The sequence below is a fragment of the Equus przewalskii genome, chromosome 12 (genome assembly GCF_037783145.1).
Source record: "Equus przewalskii isolate Varuska chromosome 12, EquPr2, whole genome shotgun sequence".
In the NCBI taxonomy this organism is placed as follows: Eukaryota; Metazoa; Chordata; class Mammalia; order Perissodactyla; family Equidae; genus Equus; species Equus przewalskii.
Genome location: NC_091842.1, coordinates 42,334,489 through 42,359,767, shown reverse-complemented (window position 1 = coordinate 42,359,767; position 25,279 = coordinate 42,334,489). Strand labels below are relative to the sequence as shown.

At 54.8% G+C, this 25,279-nt stretch overlaps 2 protein-coding genes across 7 annotated transcripts; both read left to right on the top strand.

Moving 5' to 3' along the window:
* The first annotated feature begins 46 nt into the window (after positions 1-46).
* Positions 47-4,091, top strand: NME4 (NME/NM23 nucleoside diphosphate kinase 4). 2 transcript variants are annotated; one of them, XM_070567232.1, is made up of 5 exons: positions 47-216; positions 1,389-1,522; positions 1,775-1,876; positions 1,977-2,089; positions 2,644-4,091. In XM_070567232.1, exons 1-5 carry the CDS (start codon positions 126-128, stop codon positions 2,765-2,767), a joined length of 564 nt encoding a protein of 187 aa, XP_070423333.1. In that variant the 5' UTR covers positions 47-125; the 3' UTR covers positions 2,768-4,091. The 2 variants fall into 2 exon arrangements, with proteins under 2 accessions (XP_070423333.1, XP_070423334.1); XM_070567233.1 differs by lacking the exon at positions 47-216 and adding an exon at positions 465-513.
* A 676-nt stretch (positions 4,092-4,767) lies between these two features.
* Positions 4,768-11,706, top strand: DECR2 (2,4-dienoyl-CoA reductase 2). 5 transcript variants are annotated; one of them, XM_008539670.2, is made up of 9 exons: positions 4,768-5,156; positions 5,687-5,755; positions 6,598-6,649; positions 7,277-7,412; positions 8,638-8,762; positions 8,840-8,933; positions 9,132-9,236; positions 9,750-9,964; positions 11,133-11,706. In XM_008539670.2, the coding sequence occupies exons 1-8, from the start codon at positions 5,077-5,079 to the stop codon at positions 9,962-9,964; spliced, it is 876 nt and encodes a 291-aa protein (XP_008537892.1). In that variant the 5' UTR covers positions 4,768-5,076; the 3' UTR covers positions 11,133-11,706. The 5 variants fall into 5 exon arrangements, with proteins under 5 accessions (XP_008537892.1, XP_008537891.1, XP_008537894.1 ...); XM_008539669.2 differs by having other exon boundaries at positions 4,792-5,156; positions 11,068-11,706; XM_008539672.2 differs by lacking the exon at positions 9,132-9,236 and having other exon boundaries at positions 4,792-5,156.
* Positions 11,707-25,279: the final 13,573 nt, after the last annotated feature.

Here is a 25,279-nt window from a genome sequence, read left to right as displayed (position 1 = left end):
CCGGGGGGCGGGCCGGAGGCGGGGCCTGAAGCCGGGCACCGCCCCGCCCCGCCCCTCCCCCTCCGTCCCTCCCCCTTGGGCTCGGTCGACCCCGCGCGCAGCCGGCGGCCGGCCCGGCGGGCGTCATGGGCGGCCTCTTCGGACGCGGAGCGCTGCGGGGGCTGCTGTGCGGCCCGCGGGCCCCCGGGCCCAGCCTGCGCGCGCGCCCCAGCTCGGGTGAGTCGGGCGCCGCGCCGCGCGGGGAGGGAGCGGGCGGGGCGCCGCCGGCCTTTGTTGGCGCGCGCGCGGGCCGGCGGGCCGTGGGGCTGGGGACCCGGACCCCCGCCGCCCGCCTGAGTCGCCGGGAGGCCTTGCTCAGGTCCCGCCGCCGCGGCCGGGGCCCTGCACGCCCCTCCCCGCCGCTCGCTGCCCGCCCCCCCCCCGCACCCCTCGCCCGCCCCCAGGTTGTCTCGGGGCCGCGGGGCCCGAGGGCACCGGAGCAGGAGGAAGCCAGAGGCGTGGTGGCCACGCTGGGTGGGGATGGGGGTCCGAGCGGACCAGGGGCTCTTGAGGGGGGTCGTTCTCGGCAGATGAGCACTCCCGACGGAGCCGCTCCTCGGGGCGTTTTGTCCAGGCCCTAACTCTGCCTGGGTGTCCCTGCCTGGAGCCCTGGGGCTCGTGTCTGTAGCGGGTCCCCTGCCCCAGCTGCCTGCCCACGGCGTGCGTCCTGAGGGCCTGATGTCGTAGTGTCCCAAACGCTGGAAAGAGCGAACTGCTATCTTCCACGGCACAAGCCAGGCCAGGCTAGATGGGGGGCGGGGGGCAGGCACTGGGTTTTGGGGGAGCAAACACGACAGTGGGGCGTCCTCCAGCAGTGAAGGGATGTGGTGGGCACTTACTGCCTGCTCTCCAGGCCCAGCACACGTTGTGGTTAATTTTCCTTCCTGCCTTCCCTTCGCTTCTCCTGGGTTCCCTCAGACCCTCGCGATGTGGCAGGTTGGGGGTTCGGACGTGTCTGTGCCATCCCTGGGAACTTCTGGAGTCTCGCTTTCTTTCCAGTGCAGCATCTCTGGGCCTCCGGGTGGCCACTGAGCCGGGCTCTGCCTCCCTGGGGCCTCCAGCCCTCTAAGATGCCTTCCTAGTGGACACTGGCTCCATCATGGGCAACTTCAGCCATGGCCTGGGAGGAGCCATGGCCCCTGCGGCAGGCTGGAGGCCCTGGGGGACCCACTGCCCCCGTTGTCCCCGACAGGCGGTGCCATGCTCCGCAGCTCCTCCCCTCCAGAGCTGCTGTGGTAGAGCCAGACACTCTGAAGCCCAGCTGACACCTAGGCCCTGGCAGGGGAACTCCGGTCGGGGAGACGGGAAAGGGTGAAGTGGCGGCAGCCCTGACCCCCTGTCTTCTACAGGAGGGCCCTCCTGGACCCGGGAGCGGACCCTGGTCGCGGTGAAGCCAGACGGGGTGCAGCGGCGGCTTGTTGGGGATGTGATCCAGCGCTTTGAGCGGAGGGGCTTCAAGCTGGTGGGGATGAAGATGCTGCAGGTACCAGGGCTCGGCCTGGGCCTCTGGGTGTCCCTCTGGGGACCGGGGGGAGGGGTTCTCATGGACCTCAGCCGTAGAAGGGGGCGGGGGGCGGGGAGGCATGTGTCCTGTGCTCCTGTGGCTGACGTGCTGGACCATCTAGGTGTTATCTGCAAAGTGCCCTGAGGTCAGGACACCACAGTGACTGCCCCAGTGACCTGTGGGGGTCCCTCTCTTGGGGCTCCTCTCACCTCTTCCCCCAATGCCACCCAGGCGCCAGAGAGCATCCTTGCTGAGCACTACCACGACCTTCGGAGGAAGCCCTTCTACCCTGCCCTCATCAGCTACATGAGCTCCGGGCCCGTGGTGGCCATGGTATGGCGGGGCAGTGGTAGGGTGGAGGCGGACAGAGCCCAGAGCCACGGAGCCCTTAGTGGCCTCACTTCTCCCAACCTCATTTATCTGTGTGCTGCAGGTCTGGGAGGGCCCCAATGTGGTCTGCACCTCGAGGGCCATGATAGGGCACACTGACGCGGCTGAGGCTGCCCCTGGCACCATCCGGGGAGACTTCAGCATCCACATCAGCAGGTACAGGGGCCCTGACACACTCGGCTGGTTGGAGCTGATGGGCCAGCTCACTAGGGGTTGAGGAGGGCCTGCATTTGGGGTGGCAGGCCGCTTCTAAGGCAGGTCCATGGGACCTGGGTGTCTTGCCGGGCAAAGGTAAAGCAGAAGAGACTGCTGATGGTGGGATGTCACACCTCTCGTTTGCTAGTGCAGTTTTTTCAAAGTGCTTTCACGCACACAGGAGGTGATGAGGCATTCCCTATGTGTCGTGTACATCCACTGCCATCATGGCCTGTTATCTGACTCTTTCTTGCCAGATACACCCAGGGGTTGGCACGGGATGACAGGTGGGCAAATGGGGCTCCCAGAGACAGTCTGGGCTGGCCATGACGTTGTGGGTAAGAGGCTGAGGCCAGGCTGGAACCCAGCTTTCCAGTCCCCCTCTCTTCCTTTCCTCGCCGCATAATCACTCAGCTGGCTCCCCTAGACAGTAAGGGATCAGCAAACTGTCCCTGGGATCCCAAAGTGCACACTGAAGCCTGTGCCTTACCTCTGCTGCCTACCACCTGGCACAGAAATGTCATCCACGCCAGCGACTCCGTGGAGGGGGCCCAGAGAGAGATCCAGCTGTGGTTCCAGAGCGGCGAGCTGGTGGACTGGGCAGATGAAGGCCACCACAGCAGCACCTACCCGGCTTGAAGCTCAGGCTGCCCGCGGCCACGCCAGCATCCACCCAGGACCAACTACCTCTGTCGACAAGAACTTGAGCCCACACCCACGCTCTGCCCATCTATCCCAGACCAGCTCCCTGTCCACTTTCTGCCCCAGCCCAGCCCAGAGGGGTTGAGCCACCAACCTAATGTGCCTTTTAGTATCTTAAGCCAGCAAGAGACTGGAGCAAATCCTTTCTCTACCAAAGTGCCAGACAACCTTTGGGGTGTCTCCAAAAGAGGGTAGTGTGACCTCCCCTCCCCCAAAAGAGGGGCATTAAAAGTCACTGTGCTGTGGGGGGGGGGGGGTAGTGGAGCGCTCATTATGACTTCCACCATCTCTGAGGTAGGAAGGAGGCCTTTATGCAGAGTTGTAAGCAGTTGAGAGTGGAAATGAAGCTTACCCTCTCTCACACCAGTAGGGAACCAATAACTTTGCTGAATGTATGAGACAGGCAGAGGTTCAGAGACCTCCAGCCTGAAATCGGGGAATCCAAGCAGAGCCCCTGAGCTGGTGCTGTCCCAGCCCCAACTCTGATCCTGCTGAAGGAGGAGCTGCCTGCCTTGGGCAGGACAGGAGGGTGGCAGGAAGGGGTAGGTGTAGGGGGTGCATGGGGCTGAGGGTGGGGTGAGACCACCCCCAGGGCAGAAAGCCTGGTGATCTTGGCCCCTCCTCTTCATGGCCTTGTGTAGCTGAGGCTGCCTGGAGCTGTGTGGTTGTTTTCACGTCACGTTGACACTACACATATCACACCTCACCTGGTTGCCAGGTGTGTCCGTGGTCACTCATCACAGGTACTGGACTCTGCACATCATTATACCTGCTGAGGTTGACTTGCTCTTCACTCCACTTTTTGACATGTTGGTGAGGGATGCCTGGATCCTGGATTCACAGCGTCAGTTTGTGGAAATTAATCACAGAAACCTTAATTAAGTTGGAGTGGGGAGGGCCTGTAGGGGGAGCTCACACCCCCATCACATCCTCAATTACACCGAGCAGCAAGAGAGGGACACTTGCATCATGGATGGTAAATAAAACTACTTTACTACTGAAGGAAGATTTCTCTCCTCACCGGGTGACCGCCCAGCCAATGAGAAGCGCTCCAGCTCAGCCAATGAGAAGCGTTACTGCCCTGAACTGTTACTTCCCCCCAATGGACTTTCCTTTAGGACAGCCCCTCCCTACTCCCCCTTTTCTATATAAAGTCAGCTCCCTCCCTTGTTTTCCGAAGTTGTTTTTGGTTTGCGATAGCATGCACATCCCAAGTTGCAATTCTTTTGGTTATTCCCAAATAAACTCATTTTGAGATGAATTAGCAGGCTAATTTGTTTTTAAGTTGACAGGTTGCTACCTGTGCCTCCGCCTGGGGGCAGGGATGAAGTGCCCTGACCTTTCATATCGGCCATGAAACGGGTCATTTCAGGAACTGGCACCGAGGCTGACTCTGAAGGGAAAAGGCTTCCTCGCTTCCGTGGCTTTCTGGGCTCGTCTCCTTCCCTCTGCTCCTCTTCTGTCAAGTTGATGCAACAAGGCAGGGAGATGTCCAGGGCACTGAGATGCTGAGCGCCCCCAACCACGTGTTTTAAATGCACGGCTGAGCCCCGAGCGGTGGGGAAAGCCGAGGGGCCTTGGGCCGGTCTGCGAGCCCTGCCTTAACCCAGGAACCGCGTGCCAGCTGAGTCCAGCTAGCTCTGACCACGGCACTCACGCCCGATCTCGGCAAAGGGACTCGGACCGAGAGCGGGATGGTCACCAGGCCTCCACGGCAGGAGCCTGCCAGGCGCAGTGCGCCTGCGCTCTCCGCCGTACTCCGACCGACTTCCAGTCCCAGCAGGCCGCGCGGCCACTGTGGGCGGGACGTCCAGGGAGGAGCGAGTGCGGCGGTGGGCGGGGCGTCCCGGAGGAGAGTGGGCGCCGGTGGGCGGGGCGTCCTGGGCGGAGCGAGCGCGGCGGTGGGCGGGGCGTCCTGGAGGAGAGTGGGCGGCGGTGGGCGGGGCGTCCTAGAGGAGAGTGGGCGGCGGTGGGCGGGGCTTCCCGGAGGAGAGGGCGACAGTGGGCGGGGCGTCCTGGGCGGAGCGAGCGCGGCGGTGGGCAGGGCGTCCTGGGGTTGGAGGAAGCGTGGGCGGCGGCGAGTAGAGGCGCCGACGGCGCCGGGCGTGGCTCCGCGTACCCGGGCCAAGTGGGGCGGAGCGCAGACGACCCCAGACACCCGCCTGTCCCGGAGGCCGAGGCCGTTGCTCTGATCGCTCCCGGGCGGGTGCCTGCCGTCCTCGCCGTCCCGGCGCGCGCCGAGCGCCATGGCCCAGCCGCCGCCCGACGTCGGAGAGGACGACTGTCTCCCTGAGTACCGCCACCTCTTCTGCCCCGACCTGCTCCGGTGAGGCACGAGCGGGGCTGGGGCTCGGGGCGCCCAGGGCGCAGCCTCCGGGGAGGTGGCGCTAGGACTACGGTTTTACCGGGATGTCTGAGGACCCCATGCCCCGGCGGCCAGACTGTCCAGATGTCCAGGTGGCCCTGGGGTTGCGAGCGCTCCGGTATTTTGATCTTTGCACCGCTGAGAGCGCGGTCCGATTGTCTTGGCCAGTGGTGGTGGGTATTCTTAGTGGTAATCCTGGGAGAGAGGGGTGGGTGGGGAAAGACTTGTACGTTTTGAAAACATTTCTCACTTAATTGATAACTTTCCGAATAGAGAATTTTAGGTTGAAATATTTTTTCCTGAAGACCTAGAAAGCCTAGCAATGCAGGATTTAAAAAGCAACGTTTCATTTTCTTGTTACAAAAGTCATCCATGCTTCTTGTCAACAATGTGGATTTCATAAGGTGCAGAGAGTGAAAGTCCTCCCAGAGCCACCCGCGTCCCACCACCCCTCAGTTAACAGAGAGACTCTCTTCATCTTCTTCTCTCAGGGACAAAGTGGCCTTCATCACAGGTGGTGGCTCTGGGATCGGGTTCCGGATTGCTGAGATTTTCATGCGGTGAGCACTGCCCTGTGTGCTCCGTGCCCACTCCCGACCCTTGCTTCTCCTTGCATGGATTCTGCTGGATCCTGGGATCCCTGGGCAGGATGCTGGTGGGTGGTGGGAGCGCCTCTGGGCAATGGGCCATGGGGGAGCATCTGAAATAGGTCAAATGCTGTCTTGGGGGAGGCAGGACTCCAGGGTTTTCTCCTGGAGGTTAGTTGAGGCTGTGCGACTCTGGCCTCAGCACCCACGTTTATACAAAGAGGGCAGTGCAACACGTTGAGGGAACTCTGCTGCAGGGCCCCCTGAGGCCTCACCATGCCAGGGTCTGGGGGGCCTGAGTTGACCCTGGCACTGTGCAGAGCATAGTGTCTCTTGGGACACAAGTTCTGTGATCTCAGGCCCCCGTCAGCAACTTGCCACCCCTCCCAGGGAGAGGCCCAGAGTTAATCTAGCCTTGGGGGAGAGGGAGCCTGTTGATATCCTAGGGACCCTTCCCCAGTTTCCCCCGGGGCCCCCGCTTTTCATAGCAGAGAGGTGAGTCCCACTGGACGAGGTTTTGGGAATTCATCCGTTCTGAGGGAGCTCGCATTCCTAGCTGGTGGCTTTGTGCGTGTTGCTTCTCCAGCAGAGTACGGCCAGCTGTGCTCATGGCACCCACCTGAGGTCCCACCACAGTTGCTCAGCCCTGCTCAGGCCCCTGTGTCCTCTGCCAGCTGTGCCTTCAGCCCTGGGCTGGTGCTGCAGCCCAAGAGATCCCTGGGGGAAGGGAGCTCTGCTTAGAGCACCAGGCAGGAGTCCACCTGGGTGTGTCCCTCACACCTTGCCACCTTCACACCTGCGCTCTGGCTTTGCAGGCACGGCTGCCACACGGTCATCGCTAGCAGAAGCCTTCCCAGAGTGTCAACGGTGAGGGGGTCTCTCCTGTGCCCACCCTGTCTGTGGGTGGCTGTATGGGCCTGGAGCCTGGGCCTGGAGGGTCCTAGGCCCAGAGGATGGTGACACCAAAGCCTGCTCCTCTCCCACATATGGAGCTTCAATGGAAATGGCCTCTCAGGGAAACTTTTGTGTTTTTTTGTGTAAATCTAATCATTGGGTCCTGTGAGGGGGCCCTCATGTTGGGTGGTACTGTGGCCCCAAGGGAGATCTCTGGGCTCCCCAGGGTCATGAGGGTGGTCCTCGTCCTCGTTGTCCCACTCACCTGGGACGAGAGTCTCACACTGCCACCGCTGGTCTCTAGCCAAGTCAGCTGGAGCTGCTATGGACCTATGACCTGTGAACAGTGGCCTGGAGGGTGATGTGGACGGAGGATCATGGGGCAAGCGGGAGGGAGAGAGTGTGGGATGTCTTAGAAATGTCCACCAGGGGTCGTGACCCCAGGGAGTGGCCACTTGCCTGCTGCGCCTCCCCAGAGCAAGGTCCAGCAGCAAACCTCGGCCTCCCGGTAAAACCTAGACACATCCCCGCCAGACTCTGACAGGCTGTCCCTGCCGGCCAAAGCCACTCGGCTGCTGCCCACCTCTGTCCGGCTTCTAGGCTGCCAGGAAGTTGGTTGCTGCCACCGGCCAGCGGTGCTTGCCTTTATCTCTGGACGTCCGAGCCCCCCCAGCCATCATGGCTGCCGTGGACCAGGCACTGAAGGAGTTTGGGAAAATCAACATTCTCATTAACTGTGAGTTGCTGTGGGCGAGGCCAGAGGGCTGCTGATGGGTTGCCAAAGAGTGAACCTCTCTGTTTGGAGCCCCCAGAACTGTTGTCCCAGACTTCAGGCCACTGTCTTGGCCTAGCTCTGCTCCTTCTGGGTCACTGCAGGCATGGCTCACCTGGATGCCCCGTGAACTCAGCTGAATCAGTCAGTGGCACTCTGGTGTCCTGAAATTCCGCCTAAAAAAGAAAAAATGATAAATTTTGTTTTTTTAGTACAGTTTTAGATTTGCAGAATAATTGAGCAGATAGTACGTAGAATTCCACAGTGTCCCCCATTATTAACATCGTGCATTTGTTAGAATTGATGAACCAATATTGATATATATTGTTAACTCTAGTCATAGTTTCCATCAAGGTTCATTCTTTGCTGAAATTCCCTTTTAAACATATCAGGGGTGGGAGCCAGCCCCGTGGCACTGCGGTTAAGTGCGCACATTCCGCTTCGGTGGCCCGCAGGTCGCTGGTTCGGATCCCAGGTGCAGACATGGCATTGCTTGGCAAAAGCCATGCTGTGGCAGGCATCCCACATATAAAGGAGAGGAAGATGGGCATGGATGTTAGCTCAGGGGCAGCTTCCTCAGCAAAAAGAGGAGGACTGGCAGCAGATGTTAGCTCAGGGCTCATCTTCCTCAAAAAAACCCAAAAAACATCAGGGGTGTTGGTTTCCTTTGGCTGACGAAGCACCACCAGCTGGGTGGCTTAAAGCAATAGAAATACACTGCCTCACAGTCTGGAGGCCAGACGTCCGAAACCCAGGTGTCCGCAGGGCTGCGCCCTGTGCAGGCTCCGGGGGAGATTGTTCCAGGCCTTTCTAGTAGCTCCTGGTGTGGCCCGCAGTCCTGGGCGTCACTCCAGTCTCTGCCTCCTTCACGTGGCCTTCTCTCTGTGTGTGTCTGTCCTCTCCTCCTTGGGTTTAGGCCTGCCGTAATTCAGGATGATCTGATTTTAACTTGACCACAGCTGCAAAGATGGTATTTCCAAATACCTGGAAGGTCACATTCATGGGTACCAGGGGTTAGGAGATCAACACATCTTTTGAGGGACACAGTTCAACTTATAACATCTGTTATTCAGGAATTTGCCCAAATGCCCGGGTCTCCTTCCCTGTCCAGGCTGGACCACCCTGAAGGTCCAGATGCTCTAACTGCCCGGGACTCCGGCACCATCAGTGGTCTCCTTCCACCCTGCAGGTGCAGCTGGAAACTTCCTGTGCCCCGCCAGCGCGTTGTCCTTCAATGCCTTCAAGACTGTGATGGACATCGACACCTTGGGCACCTTCAACATGTCTCGCGTGCTCTACGAGAAGTTTTTCCGGGTGTGTGTCCTTGCGGCCGAGGCCTCCCTTCTTCTGACCACCCGCTCATGCCCTGTCCCCTACCCCGTGTGTTGCAGGACCATGGAGGGGTGATTGTGAACATCACTGCGACCCTGGGTGCCCGGGGGCAGATGCTCCAAGTGCATGCAGGCTCAGCCAAGGCGGCTGTGGGTACGGGTGCCCCCTCTGATCTGCCCACCTGGGTTCCCATTGGGTCCCTCTCCTGCCTGTCCCTGGAGGCTGGCAGTATCCAAGTGAAGCTGAGCCCAGCGATGGGCCGTGGCATGGCCAGGCTCTGCCCCTGAGCACTAGCTCACACCTGGGCCACCCCAGAAGGCACAGCAGCGCTGCATTCTCCCTTCCATGCAGATGCAATGACCCGGCACTTGGCTGTGGAGTGGGGTCCCCAAAACATCCGTGTCAACAGCCTTGCCCCTGGCCCCATCAGTGGCACGGAGGGGTTGCGGCGGCTGGGTAAGGCTCTCGGGGAGCCCAGGCCCTCCACAGATGCTCCTCGGTCACAGGCCACACAGTGCCTTTGCAGGGCTTCCCTCCTGCATGGCTGGGACAGGCCCAGGATAAGTGCCCAGTCTTCAGCTCCCCAGGGCTGGCAAAGAATCTGTCCCCAAGCCGAGTCAGGGTCATTCTTAGTTAGTGCACACCCGTGATGGACTAATGGTCACCTGGACTTGGATAGCTGCTCCCTTGAGGTAGAGGCCACAGGGCTGCTGGCCGTGATACGTGAGCTGGACACAAAGTGGGGCACCCACTGAAGCTTCCAGAACCTTGGCAGGGTGTACGTCAAAAACCCCTGTGCTGGTTCTGTGGGGGTGTTACTCTGTATATGGCCTGTGCCTGCTCTGCCAGGGTGATGCTAACAGTGCCCCCAACACTCCCGGATGAGGTTTAGGGAAAACTGGGCAGGGGAGGGTGTATGGCCTGGGGTCCTGGGGCTCACAGAGACTGAGCTTCGGGCTGCTCTCCCAGGTGGCTCCCGGGCCAGCATGAGGGAGAACGTCCTGGCCAGCCCCCTGCAGAGGCTGGGGAACAAGACGGAGATCGCCCACAGTGTTCTCTACCTGGCCAGCCCTTTGGCATCCTACGTGACCGGGGCCTTGCTGGTGGTTGATGGCGGGGCGTGGCTGACATTCCCTAATGACGTCAAGTTGCTGGCGGATTTTGCATCCTCTGCTAAGCTCTAGGTGATGTCCCACTCCCACCTTCTGGGGGTCACGTGTGTCCTTGGCCCCCTTCCCTAAACCCCTGGCCGGTGGGCGAATGGTCACTGTGTGTTTCCCCTCAATTCCTTGGGTGTATTCCTAGACGTGTTTCCCCTCAATTCCTTGGGTGTATTCCTAGACGTGTTCTTGGACACGTCGGGGTTTACACTACCGAACAGACCAGGCCAAGTGTAGGCAAGGCTGGGGAGGGGTCTTCCTGGGCTGACAGGTGGTGCCGGGAGGGGGCCTAGCCCTATACAGCTGCACCCAGACCTCAGGGCCTCCCTGCAAATGGGGACAGGCATGGCCTGCTCACAGCAGAGGGAGCCCCTTGCTCTCCAAGACCTGCCCTGGGGGACCCTTGAGGGAGGCCTGAGGGCCTGTTGGGTCCCTGGGGCAGGGGAGGGTGCTTTGGCTCTCTGCTTTCCCCTCCTCCCCCAGCAATCCCAGTGGTGTAGCCGGCCCACGAGGCCGCTTATCCTGGTTCTCTGAGCAGCAGCAGCCTCTGGGAAGGCTGAGGAGGTGTGCCGTGCCTCATGGGGACCTCCTGTGCCTCTGAGCCCCTCTGCCCCCAAGCCTCCTGGACTCCCATTGCAGGGTGGTGGCAGGAATGTTCTGGGACTTTGGCTGACTCCTGCCCCATCCAAGGGGGCAGGTGTGGTGGAGGGACACCGAGGAGCTCACAGCATTCGGTCACACTGTGAAGCCATGGCTGGAGCAGACTTCAGTGCTGACCCCCATCCTCCCTGGGGGTGGTTTGTTGATGGGCACAGGTGGTGCTGAGAAGTCCCTCTTCTGAGGCCCTCTGTGGGCCAGTGGCCAGCAGACACATCCTCAGTGCCAGTGGCATGTGGGCAACCAGGTGGCGGGAGGGTGTGGGCCTTGGGCTGGCACCCAGTCACTGGGGTGAGGAGCGCTCATCTTGGAGAGCTCTGGGAAAGGGCAGAGGGGGCTGCTGTTGTCTGCACCCCAGGAGGTGCACAAAGCCTGGCTGCCCACTGCCCTTGCCAGGCGCTGATGCAGAGCTGCAGCATCCTCTCTGCCCTGGCCTGGCCGCTCACGGCTGCTGCCCCTCTGCTGTGCAGGAGGCGGGCGCTGGTGCCCCTCGGTCCTCCCGCATGACCCTGGCATGTGCTGGCATTTCTGGCAGCCTCTGGATGCCTGAAGCAAAGGAGGCGTCCTGAAGGGGAAGCTGGTCCGCAGCTCACTCTTGGATTCCTGGGAAGCTGTGACGAGAAAACTGCTGTTCTGAGTCTCTGCCTCTGCATTTCACAGTGTGACGGCCTGCTCGCAGAAGGGCCTGAGCTTAGGATTCCCGCCATAAATTCCTGCTTTGCCTTCCCCGGGGCACCTTTTAAAATAACCATTTTTGGTGCCCGCCCCGGGGCCGAGTGGTTAAGTTCGCACTCTCTGCTTCAGGACCCACAACTAGAGTATGCAACTATGTACTAGGGGGCTTTGGGGAGAAGAAGAAGAAGAGAAAAAGAAGATTGGCAACAGATGTTAGGTGCCAATCTTTTAAAAAATAAAGTAATATTTATAGTTAAGGCCATGGGAAGTTAATGACCTCTGCCCCAACCACCGTATACGTGACAGGTGCTTGCTGCTCTGCTCTCTATCTCCTGCTCCCTCGTGACCTGGGATGGGAGGACTGCCCTTCCCTGGCTCATTGCCACCCCCCCCCCCCATTCTGGGATCTATAAGTAATAAATCCTGTGACTGTACTTCCTTTGTGTGAGTGTGTTGAATCTGTGCCTTCAATCAGAATGACCCTATGAGTTTCACTTCCCCAAAGTGGGAGCTCGGATGCTGAGGGAGCTACCTGCCCACCCATGTGGGTGGCTTGTACCCCCTCATTCTGCAGGTCATAATCTGCATCTTCTTAATGCATATTCAGAATACGTACACATTCTGCATGTTCAATACACCAGCTCTGGCTTCTCCACACAGACTGACGCCTCCCCCAGGGCTCCCCCTGGGACCTCCCACACAGCCAAGATCAGGAAGCTGACAATCCCAGCAGTGCGTCTGAAGCAGAGGCTGGCCCTTCCTTAGGGAGCCGTGCTGCGTCCACGTTCCCTCCCCATGGCCCCATCTCCTGCGTGCACGGGCAGGGATGACCAAGCAGTGAGTTTGGCCTGCCGACTTGCCCACACCACCTGGGTGTCTGCAGGGGGAGGCCAGCATTTCCAGAGCTCCCTCGAGGGTGGGGATGCAGCCAAGCTGCTGGGATGTCCCCCAATCCTGGGTCAGGGGCCAGCCTCCTTTCTCCTCCTGCCGCGTCCAGTGGGTGCCGAGGTGGCCCCTGCTGCCTAAGTGGAGAGAAGGGGGCATTTCAGGCTCTGTCTTCCCTTCCTTGCTCTCCCACTTCAAGACCTTTGCTCGGCAAAGGGAAGTCAAACCAGGGGGGCCAGAGAAGCGTGTCTGAGCCCCCACACCCCAGGGCTGGTGTCCTGGGTCCCCTCACCAGGGTGTGTGGGCTGCCAATGGGATCTCTGTCGGCCTCTGGTGACATGGGCTGGGACGGCTCACCGCCTGCCCTGGAGTCCATCCTCTGCTGGGACATCCAGTGGAGTTAGTGCTCAGTCATCTGGGGACCGACGTTCTGGGCCCTCCAGGTGACCAGTCCCTCTCGTCATCAGCACCCTCCCTCAGGCCCATGGGCGTGGGGAAATTCTGGCCCCTCATTTGGTCCTTCGATGACATCCAGGCTAGGACCTAAGAGAGTCACGTGGACCCCTGGGGCTTGTTTCCTGTGCTGTTTGTTAAAAGCTCTGCTGAGCCATTTGTGTGGAGCTGCTCAAAGCTGTCGGCTGGCCCCCTGGCTGGGCACACGGTTCCGGACTCCCTGTCTGTTCTGCCCATTTGCATAAGCACAGGTGCTAGAGTTTTGCCAGGAAATGCATTTCCTTGAAAAATAATCTTTTTACTATAAAAAAATCTATTTGTTGGACTTTGCGAAAGTTTTTAGAAGGAAAAGGGAGACACTCAGAAAGAACTGCTGATGATCGGGTCATTTAGAGGTAGGAGGTGTGTTTCCTTCTTGTCTTTTTCTGCGAAGAGTTCAGAAAATGCTGCCTCCGAATCCTCGGACCCTCCGTCCTCAGGCAGGTGGAGCCCACCGTGAGGCCAGGAGAGGGCGTCTGCTTCTCTGGTGGGAGGGGACGTACTCGGACACAGCCCGGTCCCCAAAAGAGCTGCCTTACCCCACAAGGTCCTGGTTTGCTCCCAGTCAGTTCCTGCCACCATAAGAGCATGCGCTGGAGCCCTCTGCCCCAGATGCCCACACTTCCCTGTCCCTTCATTCTATGAAAAGAGACCGCCCCTTCCCATACAGCAAGGGAGTGGCAGGGAGGCCCCAGGACCATCCCAGCTGGGAGGCCACCTGGTAGAAGGAGCGTCACTTGCTATTTAAAGGTGCTCCTTGTTGTCACGGAGACCAGAATGTGACGGCATCAAGTCCACCAGCAAGGCATGCAAATGGGTCCTTATGGTGCTGCTGCGGGGGAAAACAACACTGAAAGCAGTTCCTAGGGAGGCATGGCCAGTGAGAGGCGGAGGCAATCATGAGACCCCCACGTGCCAGAGAGCTTGGGCTGTTGTCCTCCCCTGGGGAGGCCCTGGGGTGGGCGTGGCCGAGGAGGGACCACGTCCCGCCAGCTAGGATGACCAGTCTCTGCTGCCTTTGATGGCTGGGATGCACAGTGGAGGTGTGAGCATGGTCCAGCAGGGGGTCTGGTTAAAAAAATCCATCTCCTGGGACTCAACAGTGGCTTAGCTCCAGGAGGACAGAAGAGTCTGGAAAGCAGTTTTCAGGAACAAGCCTTTGATTCCTGTATTAGTCAGGGTTCTCCAGAGAGACAGAACCAATAGGAAGAGATTTATTATAGGTATTGGCTCATGAAGTCATGGAAGCTGACAAGTCCGGCCATCCGCCGTCTGCAAACGGGAGACCCACGAGAGCCGGTGGTGTAATTCAGTCCGAATCCAAAGGCCCAAGAGCCCGAGCTGTGATGGGCCAGGGCAGGAGAAGATGGACGTCCCAGCTCAAGCAGGGGGAGGGGAACTGGTCCTTGCTCCGTCTTCCTTGTCTCCTGGGGCCGTCAGCGGAGCGGAGCGGATCGGGTGATGCTGCCCACATGGGTGAGGGCGGGTCTTCTTCACTCGGTCTACTGAATCAAATGCTAATCTTTTCCACAGATGCAGAAATGATGTTTTACAAGCTGTCTGGGTGTCCCCTAGCCCGGTCAAATTGACACATAACTTTAATCATCACAGTTACACAGGCAGTAAAGTCTGTCTCCGTGCTCGATCATCGCCTCCATGTGGCGGTCCGTTTGGCTGTGAGAAATCCGCCTAGCTCTGGCTCAGCCCACCAGCCCAGGCTGCCATCCTGCAGGTCTAGGACGGCACCTGAGGGCTCACAGTCACAGGCACAGCCAGTGGCATCCATCCCGGGGGGTGAGGCTGGTGGCGCCAGGCACCGGCCGGTGGAGAGGGCCAGGTGCATGTGGCGAGGGGATGGCAACATCAGCCCTAGCAGTGGCATTTGGGCTCGGTGGCGATTGGCAGAGAACTTGGTTGTCCCCTTTCACATTAACGATCTCTAAAGTTCCCTTAGAAAAGGCCGGGTTCTCTGCAAGGAAGGGGAACCTCTTATTTGGGAGCCCTGTCAGAGTTTTCAAAACCTTAGCTGTGGAAGCTGATGCACTGTCACTGCCGTGGGGCGAGGGTATCTGCCTTCGTCCTTTCAAAATGACGTGGAAACGTCAGCCAGAGCAGAGGGCTGCCAACCACAGAGGCCACTGCTTGGGGTGTGGCCACCCAGCGCCTCGTCCATGCCTCCAGCAGCATCTCGGGAGCAGATGCCCGTTTTAGGCAGATTTGCGTGCCACATCTGTTGAACGAAGAAGCCAACAAACCCCAAATTATTTGCCCCCGTGCTGCTGTGAGCCATGCAGGTCCTTCCTGAGACATCGCAATGATGCAACGAGCACCCATGTGCCATCGTCTTTGTATACACAGGAAGCACAGAAATCCTTAAAACTGCCTTAAATAAGCTGTGCTGATCTGGGGGAGTTTCTCTCTGCTGCCTCCTCCGTTGCCTTGGTAACTCAGTAAAATTTGACTGTGGCTTGCATGTGTGAGCTTTGTCCTGCAGATCACCTCGGAAAGGCCTGGAGGTCAGGCCCCGGCACTAAGGCCTAAGGCCGTTTCCTGAAGCCAGCTTTGTGCCACGTTGCTTTCTCCGCCCTGGGTTGGCTGGCTCTCCCACAAATCTCGGGTTGTCAGAGTCGTTCACCTTGTCTCCTTCTGTCTTCCTCTCCCCGTTCCCTCCCCACCATGCACTGTGGTACCTGCTGGGGCTGGGTCACCCCAGTAGACACTGTCCACCCACCACATGCACACTGAGCACCTGCTCTGCCCAGTGTCCTGGCTGGGGACCCAGATGTGAGTACGACTGACACCGCTGACCCTCCTGTCTGCCTTGTGTCTGCGTGTGGGCTCACTGAGAGAGGCTGACCAGAGCAAGATGATGGAGCCCTGAGAACCTCGGCAGTCAGAGGCTCTACAGGGCTTCCTCTCTCCTCTGACCCTCACCTCCTTCTGTCCTTATCCCATGGGTCAGACCAAGCCAGCCTGGCCATGGTCCAGCCCCCTGCCCCGGGCTGCACATCCAGGCCCTTCCCTGGCTCTGTGCGGAGGCCTGATCGTGCTGCAGCTGGGCAGTGACATCCTCTTGAGCAGTGCAGATGGTTCTCGGGAGTCAAGGCCTCCCAGGCTCAGGCATCTCCCTCAGGACATTTAGGCTGGTCTCTTCGGGATGCATGCACAGAAACTACTGTGGGTGTTTAGGTCCAAAGAGGGCATGTAAGGGGAAGACCCTGGGCCCCTCCACAGGCTCCTTCCACTGGAGCTCAGGGACAAAGCTGGGATCCAGGGCTCCAGTCTCCCTTCTTTCTCTCACCTCCACCTGGCCCTGTGAACCTGCGCCTTCCCCTCACTGTCGATCAGCTTTCTCTGCACCCAGGTCCCAGCCACTGTGCATACAAGCTGTAGCCAAGCCCCCTGGAGAGAGACACAAGCGGTCCTTTATCAGACTCACCTCCAAATTCCTGAGGAAAGATGCACATTTGTCAGGTTGGGTCAGGTGCCCAACTCTTGTTCAATAAACCATGGCCAAAGGTTGATTGTGTCATATAAGCATGGCAATTCCCACTGCAGTCACGGGCTCAGAGAGGGGCTGCATCTAGAAAACGTGTGTTAGCAGATCATCCCATGCAAGTCCTGACTCACATCGAATTCACTAAAGATCAATGTCTAGCCCAGCACGCTGATTGTGCGTGCCTGTGTGTGTGTGTGTGTGTGTACTTCCTTCCAGTGATGGGCTGAGCCTCAGGTCCCCCTCTATGGTGAAACCCAAAGGCCAGTTGGGAGATGGCAGAGACCGCCCAAGTCTGATGATCCACCCATGCTCCCCACTCACATCTTGGGGCCAGGACTCCACCCAACTCTGCTCTTCTGTTCTAGGCACCATGGTGGAGACTGGATCCTTCTCTGGACTTTCCGTTTCCATGCTCATGCTGGCCGGGTCCTTCAGTGAAACAGCTCCTCACAGACAGGGGACTGCTGGATTTCCCATTTACACCTGATGTTGGCTCAAGTCTCTGTAATGAGACCCACGTCACCTTGTCAACAGGTAGAGGCCTCGATTATGCTTTACTCATTTATTTACTGATCATCTCTTGCATTATTTCCTCAGGTGACAAACGTAACCAGTACGGATTTCACTAATTGAACTCTCAGAGGATAACTCCATTTCCAAGTTTTGGAGTTTTGGGGGGCACCTCCTCCCATCCTCACGTCAAAGCATCTCGACAGGACGGCACCTGGAGAAGGGTGAGAAATGTTCCTCAGAAACAGGTAGAATTAATTTTCAAGTCTCCCACCATCACACGTGATTTAGACAACTTTTACACAATGGGAGGAGTGGCGTGAATCACATCTTCTCCTCTGTGACGATGTGACCTGTGGCTAAAGAAAGGAAGCTCTGGCTCCAAGCACAAACCTCTCCTGGCCAGCTCGTCAGCACCCATTCCCACGGTGATTTTGGCCGAGGGAGGTGTGGTGGGTGCTGAATGTGGGCTGCCAAGGGCTCTGGGCCCCGATAGGGACTGGAGATGCTTATCGTCACAGGAAGAGGGAGCAGGTGCCAGCAACTTGACACTGAAATGTGAGAATAAGGAAATCATGCAAACCTCGGCTGAGTCAGGAGGATTAAATGGTGCCTTACAAACTCATGTTCTATTTTTGCTCTAAGAAATGTACTTTCCTAAATTTGAAGGTGAGAAAAAATCCTTCCCCACTGAAGAAAATACCAGTAAACACGAGTGTGGATCTGTGCTCCCAGCTGCGGGGGGCTGCTGGACGAGAGTGTGGTCTAGCCCTAAAACTGACTCCTGTCTAAGTTGACTTACTGACTGCTCATCTGGTTTGCAAAATTGTAAATGAAAATATTTGGCCAGCAGTTTTTGTTTATGGCTGGACTGAGGTATAACTGACATACAATAAGCCGCTCATGTGTGAAGTGTACAATTTGAGGAGCTCTGACATACGTCTGCACCCGTGAAACCATGCCCACAATCACAATAATGAAGGTACCACCACTTGCAAAACCTTTCCTCCCAGCCCTGGTCGTCCCTCCCTCTCACCTCTCCCTACTCCCTTTTCCCAGGTGAGAACTGGTCATTCATCCAGGATGGCAGCTCAGGACCCAGGAGGGGACGCCAGCTAGAAAGGTGGGTGCTATGTAGGAGAAGAGGGTCTCTGAAGAGGAGGGGCCAACACCTGGCTGAAAGGTGGGGATGGCAGGCCCTCTGCCGGGTGCAGCACCCCTGTTCTGGGGTGCCCAGGGCAGGCTGTTTGGCGGCCTGCTCCTTCTTCTCCCATCACAGGTCCATGGCAGCTCCCTGCTTCTTCCAGGATAGAGCTCGGTCCCTCTCCTGTTGTCCATCTCCAGGGCCACCTTCACGCCTCCCGGGAGCACTGAGGCCAGCCCTGGCCACCTGCCCCAAAGTGCCCTGCATGAGGCTCCCACTCGGCCACTGGCCAGCTCCGCCCTGGGCTCAGAGCTCCAGACGCAGGGCTTGCTCTGAACACCGCAGTCCAACCCGGCATGGCCCTCAGCACTCAGTGAGGGAAGGACCCTGTCACGGACAAATCTAGAACCATCTCCCTTGGAAGGGTGCCTCCTTCAGACACCCCCGCACCAATAACCTGCTCCCCAACTCTCTCATCTGGGTCCCCAGCATCATTCCACTCCTGAGGCCTCCTCCCTACTCCTCACCAACTTACAAGACCACTTTGAAGTACTAAAGGAAAGTGGCTGATAGCAGCATCTCACAAATAGAGGGAAAGAACAGACAGTTCTGGAGAAACTGGCTCAATAAGTGAGAAAAATAAAGTCCAGTCTCTATCTTACACTAACCACATTAAAACAAAAAAACTCCAAATACTGGACTTGTAAAAGGAAATAATAGAAGTATAGGCGGATAGTTTTGAGAATTTGGGTAGGAGGTTTATTTACTTAAACGTGTTTAGTTATGAAATTCTTTTTTATTATTATTATTATTATTTTTTTATTGAGTTATTGATAGGTTACAATCTTGTGAAATTTCAATTGTACATTAATGTTTGTCAGTCATGTTGTAGGTGCACCACTTCACCCTTTGTGCCCACCCCCCACCCCTCCTTTCCCCTGGTATCCACTAAACTGTTCTTGGTCCATAGTTTTAAATTCCTCATATGAGTGGAGTCATACACAGATTATCTTTCTCTCGCTGGCTTATTTCACTTAACATAATTCTCTCAAGGTCCATCCATGTTATTGCAAATGGAATGATTTTGTTCTGTTTTGCAGCTGAGTAGTATTCCATTGTATATATGTACCACATCTTCTTTATCCATTCGTCTGTTGATGGGCACTTAGGTTGCTTCCATGTCTTGGCTATTGTAAACAGTGTTGCAATAAACATTGGGGTGCACAGGACTTTTGGGATTGCTGACTTCAGGCTATTTGGATAAATACCCAGTAGTGGGATGGCTGGATCGTATGGTAGTTCTATTTTTAGTTTTTTGAGGAATCTCCATACTGTTTTCCATAGTGGCTGCACCAGTTTGCATTCCCACCAGCAGTGTATGAGGGTTCCTTTTTCTCCGCAACCTCTCCAACATTTGTTGCTATTAGTTTTAGATATTTTTGTCATTCTAACGGGTGTAAGGTGATATCTTAGTGTAGTTTTGATTTGCATTTCCCTGATGATCAGCAATGATGAGCATCTTTTCATGTGCCTACTGGCCATCAGTATATCTTCTTTGGAGAAATGTCTGTTCATGTCTCCAGCCCATTTTTTGATTGGGTTGTTTGATGTTTTGTTGTTGAGTTTTGAGAGTTCTTTATATATTATGGATATTAAGCCTTTGTCAGATATATGACTTGCAAATATTTTTTCCCAGTTAGTGGGTTGTTTTTTTGTTTCAATCCTGTTTTCATTTGCCTTGAAGAAGCTCTTTAATCTGATGAGGTCCCATTTGTTTATTCTTTCTATTGTTTCCCTTCTCTGAGAAGGCATGGTGTCCGAAAAGATCCTTTTAATACTGATGTCAAAGAGTGTACTGCCTACGTTTTCTTCCAGAAGCCTTATGGTTTCAGGTCTCACCTTTAGGTCTTTGATCCATTTTGAGTTTATTTTGGTGAATGGTGAAAAAGAATGGTCAATTTTCATTCTTTTACATGTGGCTTTCCAGTTTTCCCAGCACCATTTGTTGAAAAGACTTTCTTTTCTCCATTGTATGCCCTCAGCTAGTTATGAAATTCTTAATCTATGTGGATGAGCCCTGATAATATCAAAAGACACCACGTGTTCATCACCCGGGTTTGCCAGAGGCTGGTACCCTGCCCGGCTTGTTCCCAGCCTGTCTGTCTTTACGGAAATAAATGCGGCAGATACAGTGGAAGTTCCACCCTTCAGCCCTTTCCTCTTCTGTCCCCCCTCAGTATAATTCCCACCCTTGTTTTGGTGTTTTTACTACAAAACAAAGTTGTTCGAAAACAATATATGTCACTGACGATGTGTTTTTAAACTTTGCAAAAGTGGTGTCTATCCTGTACCTTGCTTTCTCACACAGCTTGTTTCAGCCTGTGCTGCCCTGTGCAGAGGTGGTTCATCCGTCGAAACTGCGACCTAGTGTTCCGTCACCACAGACGATACCGCAGCCACGCAGCAGTCTCTTCACAGAACCAGGAACTGGTCTGCGTCTCAGGCCTCTCTCCTCTCTCCTCGTGGAGCTGTGCACACTGCCCTCCAGAAGGAGGAGGTGCAGGTGGAAGGTACACAGAACTTCAGCTGGTTTAGTGGCGTGAATCCCCACGCTCTCTACTGGCATCAGACTTATTTTTACTCTACTTCACGTCAAATACTTCCTTTCCTCACTCGCTTGAGTACCAGTGGGTTCAGCATCTTTTTATATGTTTATGGACCACTTGAGTTTTCTCCTCTGAAACTGCTTATTCATATTCATTGCTCACTTTTCTACTGGGTTGCTGTTCTTTTACTGGTCTTTGAAGAATTTTTTGTGTACTCTAGAGATAAATCCTTTGTCATTTACTTCTGTTCTAAATATCTCTTTCCTGTTGCTGTGGACTGAACTGTGTCCCTCAAAATTCCCAAGTTGACGTTCTAACCCCCAATGGGACGGTATTTGGAGCTGGGTGTTTGGGAAGTGGTTAGGGTTAGATGAGGTCAGGAGGGTGGGGGCCTCAGGTAGAATTAGTGGCCTCATAAGAAGAGGAAGAGGGGCTAGCCTGGTGGCACGGCAGTTAAGTTTGCACGTTCTGTCTCTCGGTGGCCCGGGGTTTGCTGGTTCGGATCCCGGGTGTGGACATGGCACCGCTTGGCAAAAGCCATGCTGTGGTAGGCGTCCCACATATAAAGTAGAGGAAGATGGGCACGGATGTTAGCTCAGGGCCAGCCTTCCTCAGCAAAAAGAGGAGGATTGGCAGTAGTTAGCTCAGGGCTAATCTTCTTCAAAAAAAAAAAAAAAAAGAAAAGAAAAGAAAGAAAGAAGAGAAAGAAAGAGAGAGACAGGTTTCTCTCCCTCACCTGAGGACATACCTAGAGGGAGGCCCCTAGCACAAGCCAGGAAGAGAGCGATCACCAGGAGCAAATTTGCCAGCACCTTCATCTTGAACTTGCTAGCCTGCAGACCTGTGAGAAATAAATATCTGTTGTTGAAGCCCCCAGTGCATGGTATTCGGTGACTCCAGCCTGAGCAGACTAAGACACCAGACTAGCATGTGTCTTTTGTCAAACAAAAGGTTCTTTGAGATATAATTGACGTATAACATTATATTAGCTTCAGGCATACAACATGAATTGATATTTGTATATATTACGAAATGGCATCACAATAAATCTAGTTAACACCTATCACCACACAGTTACAAATTTCTTTTCTTGTGGTGAGAATTTTTAAGGTCTACTCTCTTAGCAACTTTCAAATATGCAATACAGTATTATTCTTGATAGTCACCATGCTGTACACAATGTCCCCAGGACTTATTCATTTTATAACTGGAAGTTTGTACCTTTTAACCCCATTCACTCATTTTTTTTTTAAAGATTTTATTTTTCCTTTTTCTCCCCAAAGCCCCCTGGTACATAGTTGTATATTTTAGTTATGGGTCTTTCTAGTTGTGGCATGTGGGATGCCGCCTCAGCACGGCTTGATGAGCAGTGCCATGTCCGTGCCCAGGATCCGAACCAGCGAAACCCTGAGCCGCTGATGCAGAACATGCAAACTTAACCACTCGACCACAGGGCCGGCCCCCCCTTTTTTTTTTTAAAGATTTTATTTTTCCTACGTTCACTCGTTTTGGCCACCCCCACCCCTGCCTCTGGCAACCACCAATCTGTTCTCTGTATCTATGAGCTCAGTTTTTTTTTTTTTTTCTTTAGATTCTGCGTGTAAGTGAGACCATATGGCATTTGTCTTTCTCTGTCTGACTTAATTCACTTAGCTTAATACCCTCAAGGTCCATCCATGTTGTTGCAAATGGCAAGATTTCCTTCTTTTTTATAGCTAACTAATATTCTATTATCTATATACCACATTTTCTTTATCCATTTATCCATTAATGGACACAGGTTGCTTCCATGTCTTGTTTATTGTAAAGCTAATTTTTCTTTTTTAGATTTTATTTTTCCTTTTTCTCCCCAAAGTCCCCTGGCACATAGTAGTATATTTTTAGCTGTGGGTCCTTCCGGTTGTGCTATGTGGGACACTGCCTCAGCATGGCTTGATGAGTGATGCCGGGTCCGTGCCCAGGATTCGAACTGGTGAAACCCTGGGCCACTGAAGCAGAGTGTGTGAACTTAACCACTCGCCATGGGGCTGGCTCCTAATTTTTTTCAAATTATTTTTTACTAAGGTAATTTACATGCAGTAAAATTCACCCTTTGTCCTGCACGGTTCTGCAAGTTTTGACAAACACGCACTGTTAGAGGATCATGACTACATACAGAGCAGTGCCCTCACCACAACAACCCCCCGTACCCCCCCGCCTCCATTTGACCTCTGTCCCTACAGTTTTGGAAGGCTTACATTTTAATGTGTTTAAATTTCAACCATTCTTTTCTTTTACTAGTTTGTGATTTTTACTCTGTGCAAAAATTTTTCCTGTTCCAACGTCATAAAGATACTTTCCAATGTCTCCTAAAATTTCTAAATTCTTGCTTTCTACCTTTCTGTCTTGGATAATTCTGTGATTACTTTTGCATCTGATGTGACACAGGGATCTAGTTGTGAGATTTTGTCAAGATAACTGGCACCAGCTAAGGAACAGTCCATCCCTTCCTTACGATTGGCAAAGCCATCAAGGATAAAGATGATTGGTTTGGCTACTCAGAATTAAAGATTTCTGCTTAATCTTTGTTAACAAAGAGTTCATGGAGGGGTCACAGGTAGGGAGAAGATATTTGCAACATCAAAAACTTACAGATTTTATCTAAAGAGAGTCAGAGAGCCCAGTAGAGAAGCAAGCAAGTGGTACAATTGGGCAGTTCGCAGATGTGGGATCCAGCTGGTCCATAAACACAGGAAGAAATGCTCAACCACATTAGCATTTAGTTAAGTTCAAATAAGACAGGATGAGATGACATTTTCAGTTCATCGGACTAGCAAAAATGGGGAAATCATATATCATGTCTGCTATAATTTTGCTGTATTTCCTCCCAGTTTTTAAAAATGTGCATTGAAAAAAATAGATCTGTGATCAAATCGAGACTTGCCTGTCACCCTCCCCTTCCCGTTGTCAGTGGCCAGATGTCACCCAGGTGATAGAGAGGCCCTGCTCCAGTGGAGACATGCGCATCCTTCCACCGAGGTGTCCTGACCCACTTTCCTCTGCTCCCTGGCAGCTCCAACAGGGCTGTGCCACACAGCCAGGAATGTGCTGAGTCACCTCGCTGGTCTTCATCTTCCTGTCTTCCCCTACAGCCCAAAGGTTCCCAAAGAAGCGGGATCTAAGAGGCCCACCTGCTTGGAGAGTTCCAAAGATAAGTGTTTATCCCAAGTACCTTTCAAAAGGAAAGATTCACGGAGGGAGATTTTCACAGACATTCACCAAGACCCACAAACCAACAGATGTGAGCTGCACCCCACCCACTCTTTCTCTTCTGGGTACCTGTTACCTGGTTAAATTAAAATGTGCATGGGGGTGTGTGTGCGTGGAGGAGCTTCTTGAAATGGCAGCAGGGACCATGGAACTGGTTCATTTCATTGGGAATGTTACAGATGGAAAACATCCATAGGTCACAGAGAGGATGCTTGAGGTCCAAATGACTGATGAGGAACTTGTCACCTTCGATGTTTCATCAACAGTCTCTTCAACTGGTCCAAGCAGGGAGGTCCCTGATTTCCGTGCTGGGCTTCTGTTTGGTACTTGAGCCAGACAAGGAATGCAGATTTTCGGGCATTGGCACAGAAGCAGGAGAAGCACCTTCTGTCTCAGGACTCAGCCTTCACCTCCTGACGTTTCTACCTCACCTACATTAACACCTCTATTTAGGAAGGCTGACACATCACATCTCTGAAAATTGTCTCTGGCCAAAGGCATCAGCCCAATTTTAAATTCTTACCAAAACTGGAGATTTTTTTTTTTCTTTTGAATGCAGTATCTTCCTCATGAAAGCATACTGCTCTTATAAGAAATTGAGAATATAGTTTGGGGAGGGGGATACCTTGCTTTTCTTTCCCCAGCGCCAGGCTCACAAAATCTTGTACTGAGCATCCTGGGATTTTGTCATGAGAGATGACTCAGTTAATTAACACACTGCTCCTCACTGTACACTTGGAAACAGAGGTTCAGTTTCCTTTGCTTCTCACCAAAGCTGCTTATGAAACATATCTGGTGCTGGTGCCCACGGCGTATAAAAATACCAGTTCATGCTTTCCCCTGATCCACTTCATCACAGGCTAAATTTAGTGCCTCGCCTGGGGCCTGGCAGCTCACCTGCTCCCAACCTGCATGTCTCCACTTTCATGCCTGCTGCAGGGGGCCCGTGTTTCTATCTGGCGCCCTGTGCCCCCGCTGATAATAGTGACATCTAGACAAACAGATGCCAGTTGTCAGACAGCCACAGTGCTTGGGAGGTTTGACTGTGGACTGCCGATTAACACCGGGCATCCTATGAAAAAAACCTTTGTCACAGGTTTAAAAAAGATCTCGCTGTTTGACCATGCATTCTTTCCGTTACAAACGACATCGGCCGGATCTTTGGGCCCTCCCATGCTCGGGAAGAACGGCGCAGGCCACCGCCTGGGCACCCCTCGGCCTGTCCGCTCGCGGACGTCCGAAGGGGCTCGGTCCACACCCACCGCGCGCCTGTGGGAGGAGGGGCGAGCGCACGTGCACCGGGCGCCACGCGGGGGTGTGCTCGGTGCCACGTGCACTCGTCCCTCCCATGAGGATCGTGTGCTTTGCTTGTCAATTGGCGACAGCGCTTTACGCAGGCAAGACTCTGCCCTTGGGTGACAGGTGCATACTTGGGTTTCCGCTCGCCCTTCCATGCAGTTTATCCATCCGCACAGCGCACGGGGCCTCCGTCCCCGCGGGCCCTGGCGGTGACGTCACCCCGCGCTCGCAGCCTCCAAGGCGGGGTGGAGTGGTGGGGGCTGGAGGGGGGCCCGCCTCCTGCGCCCAAGCATCGGGATGCTGGCTCCCAACCCGCATAAGCC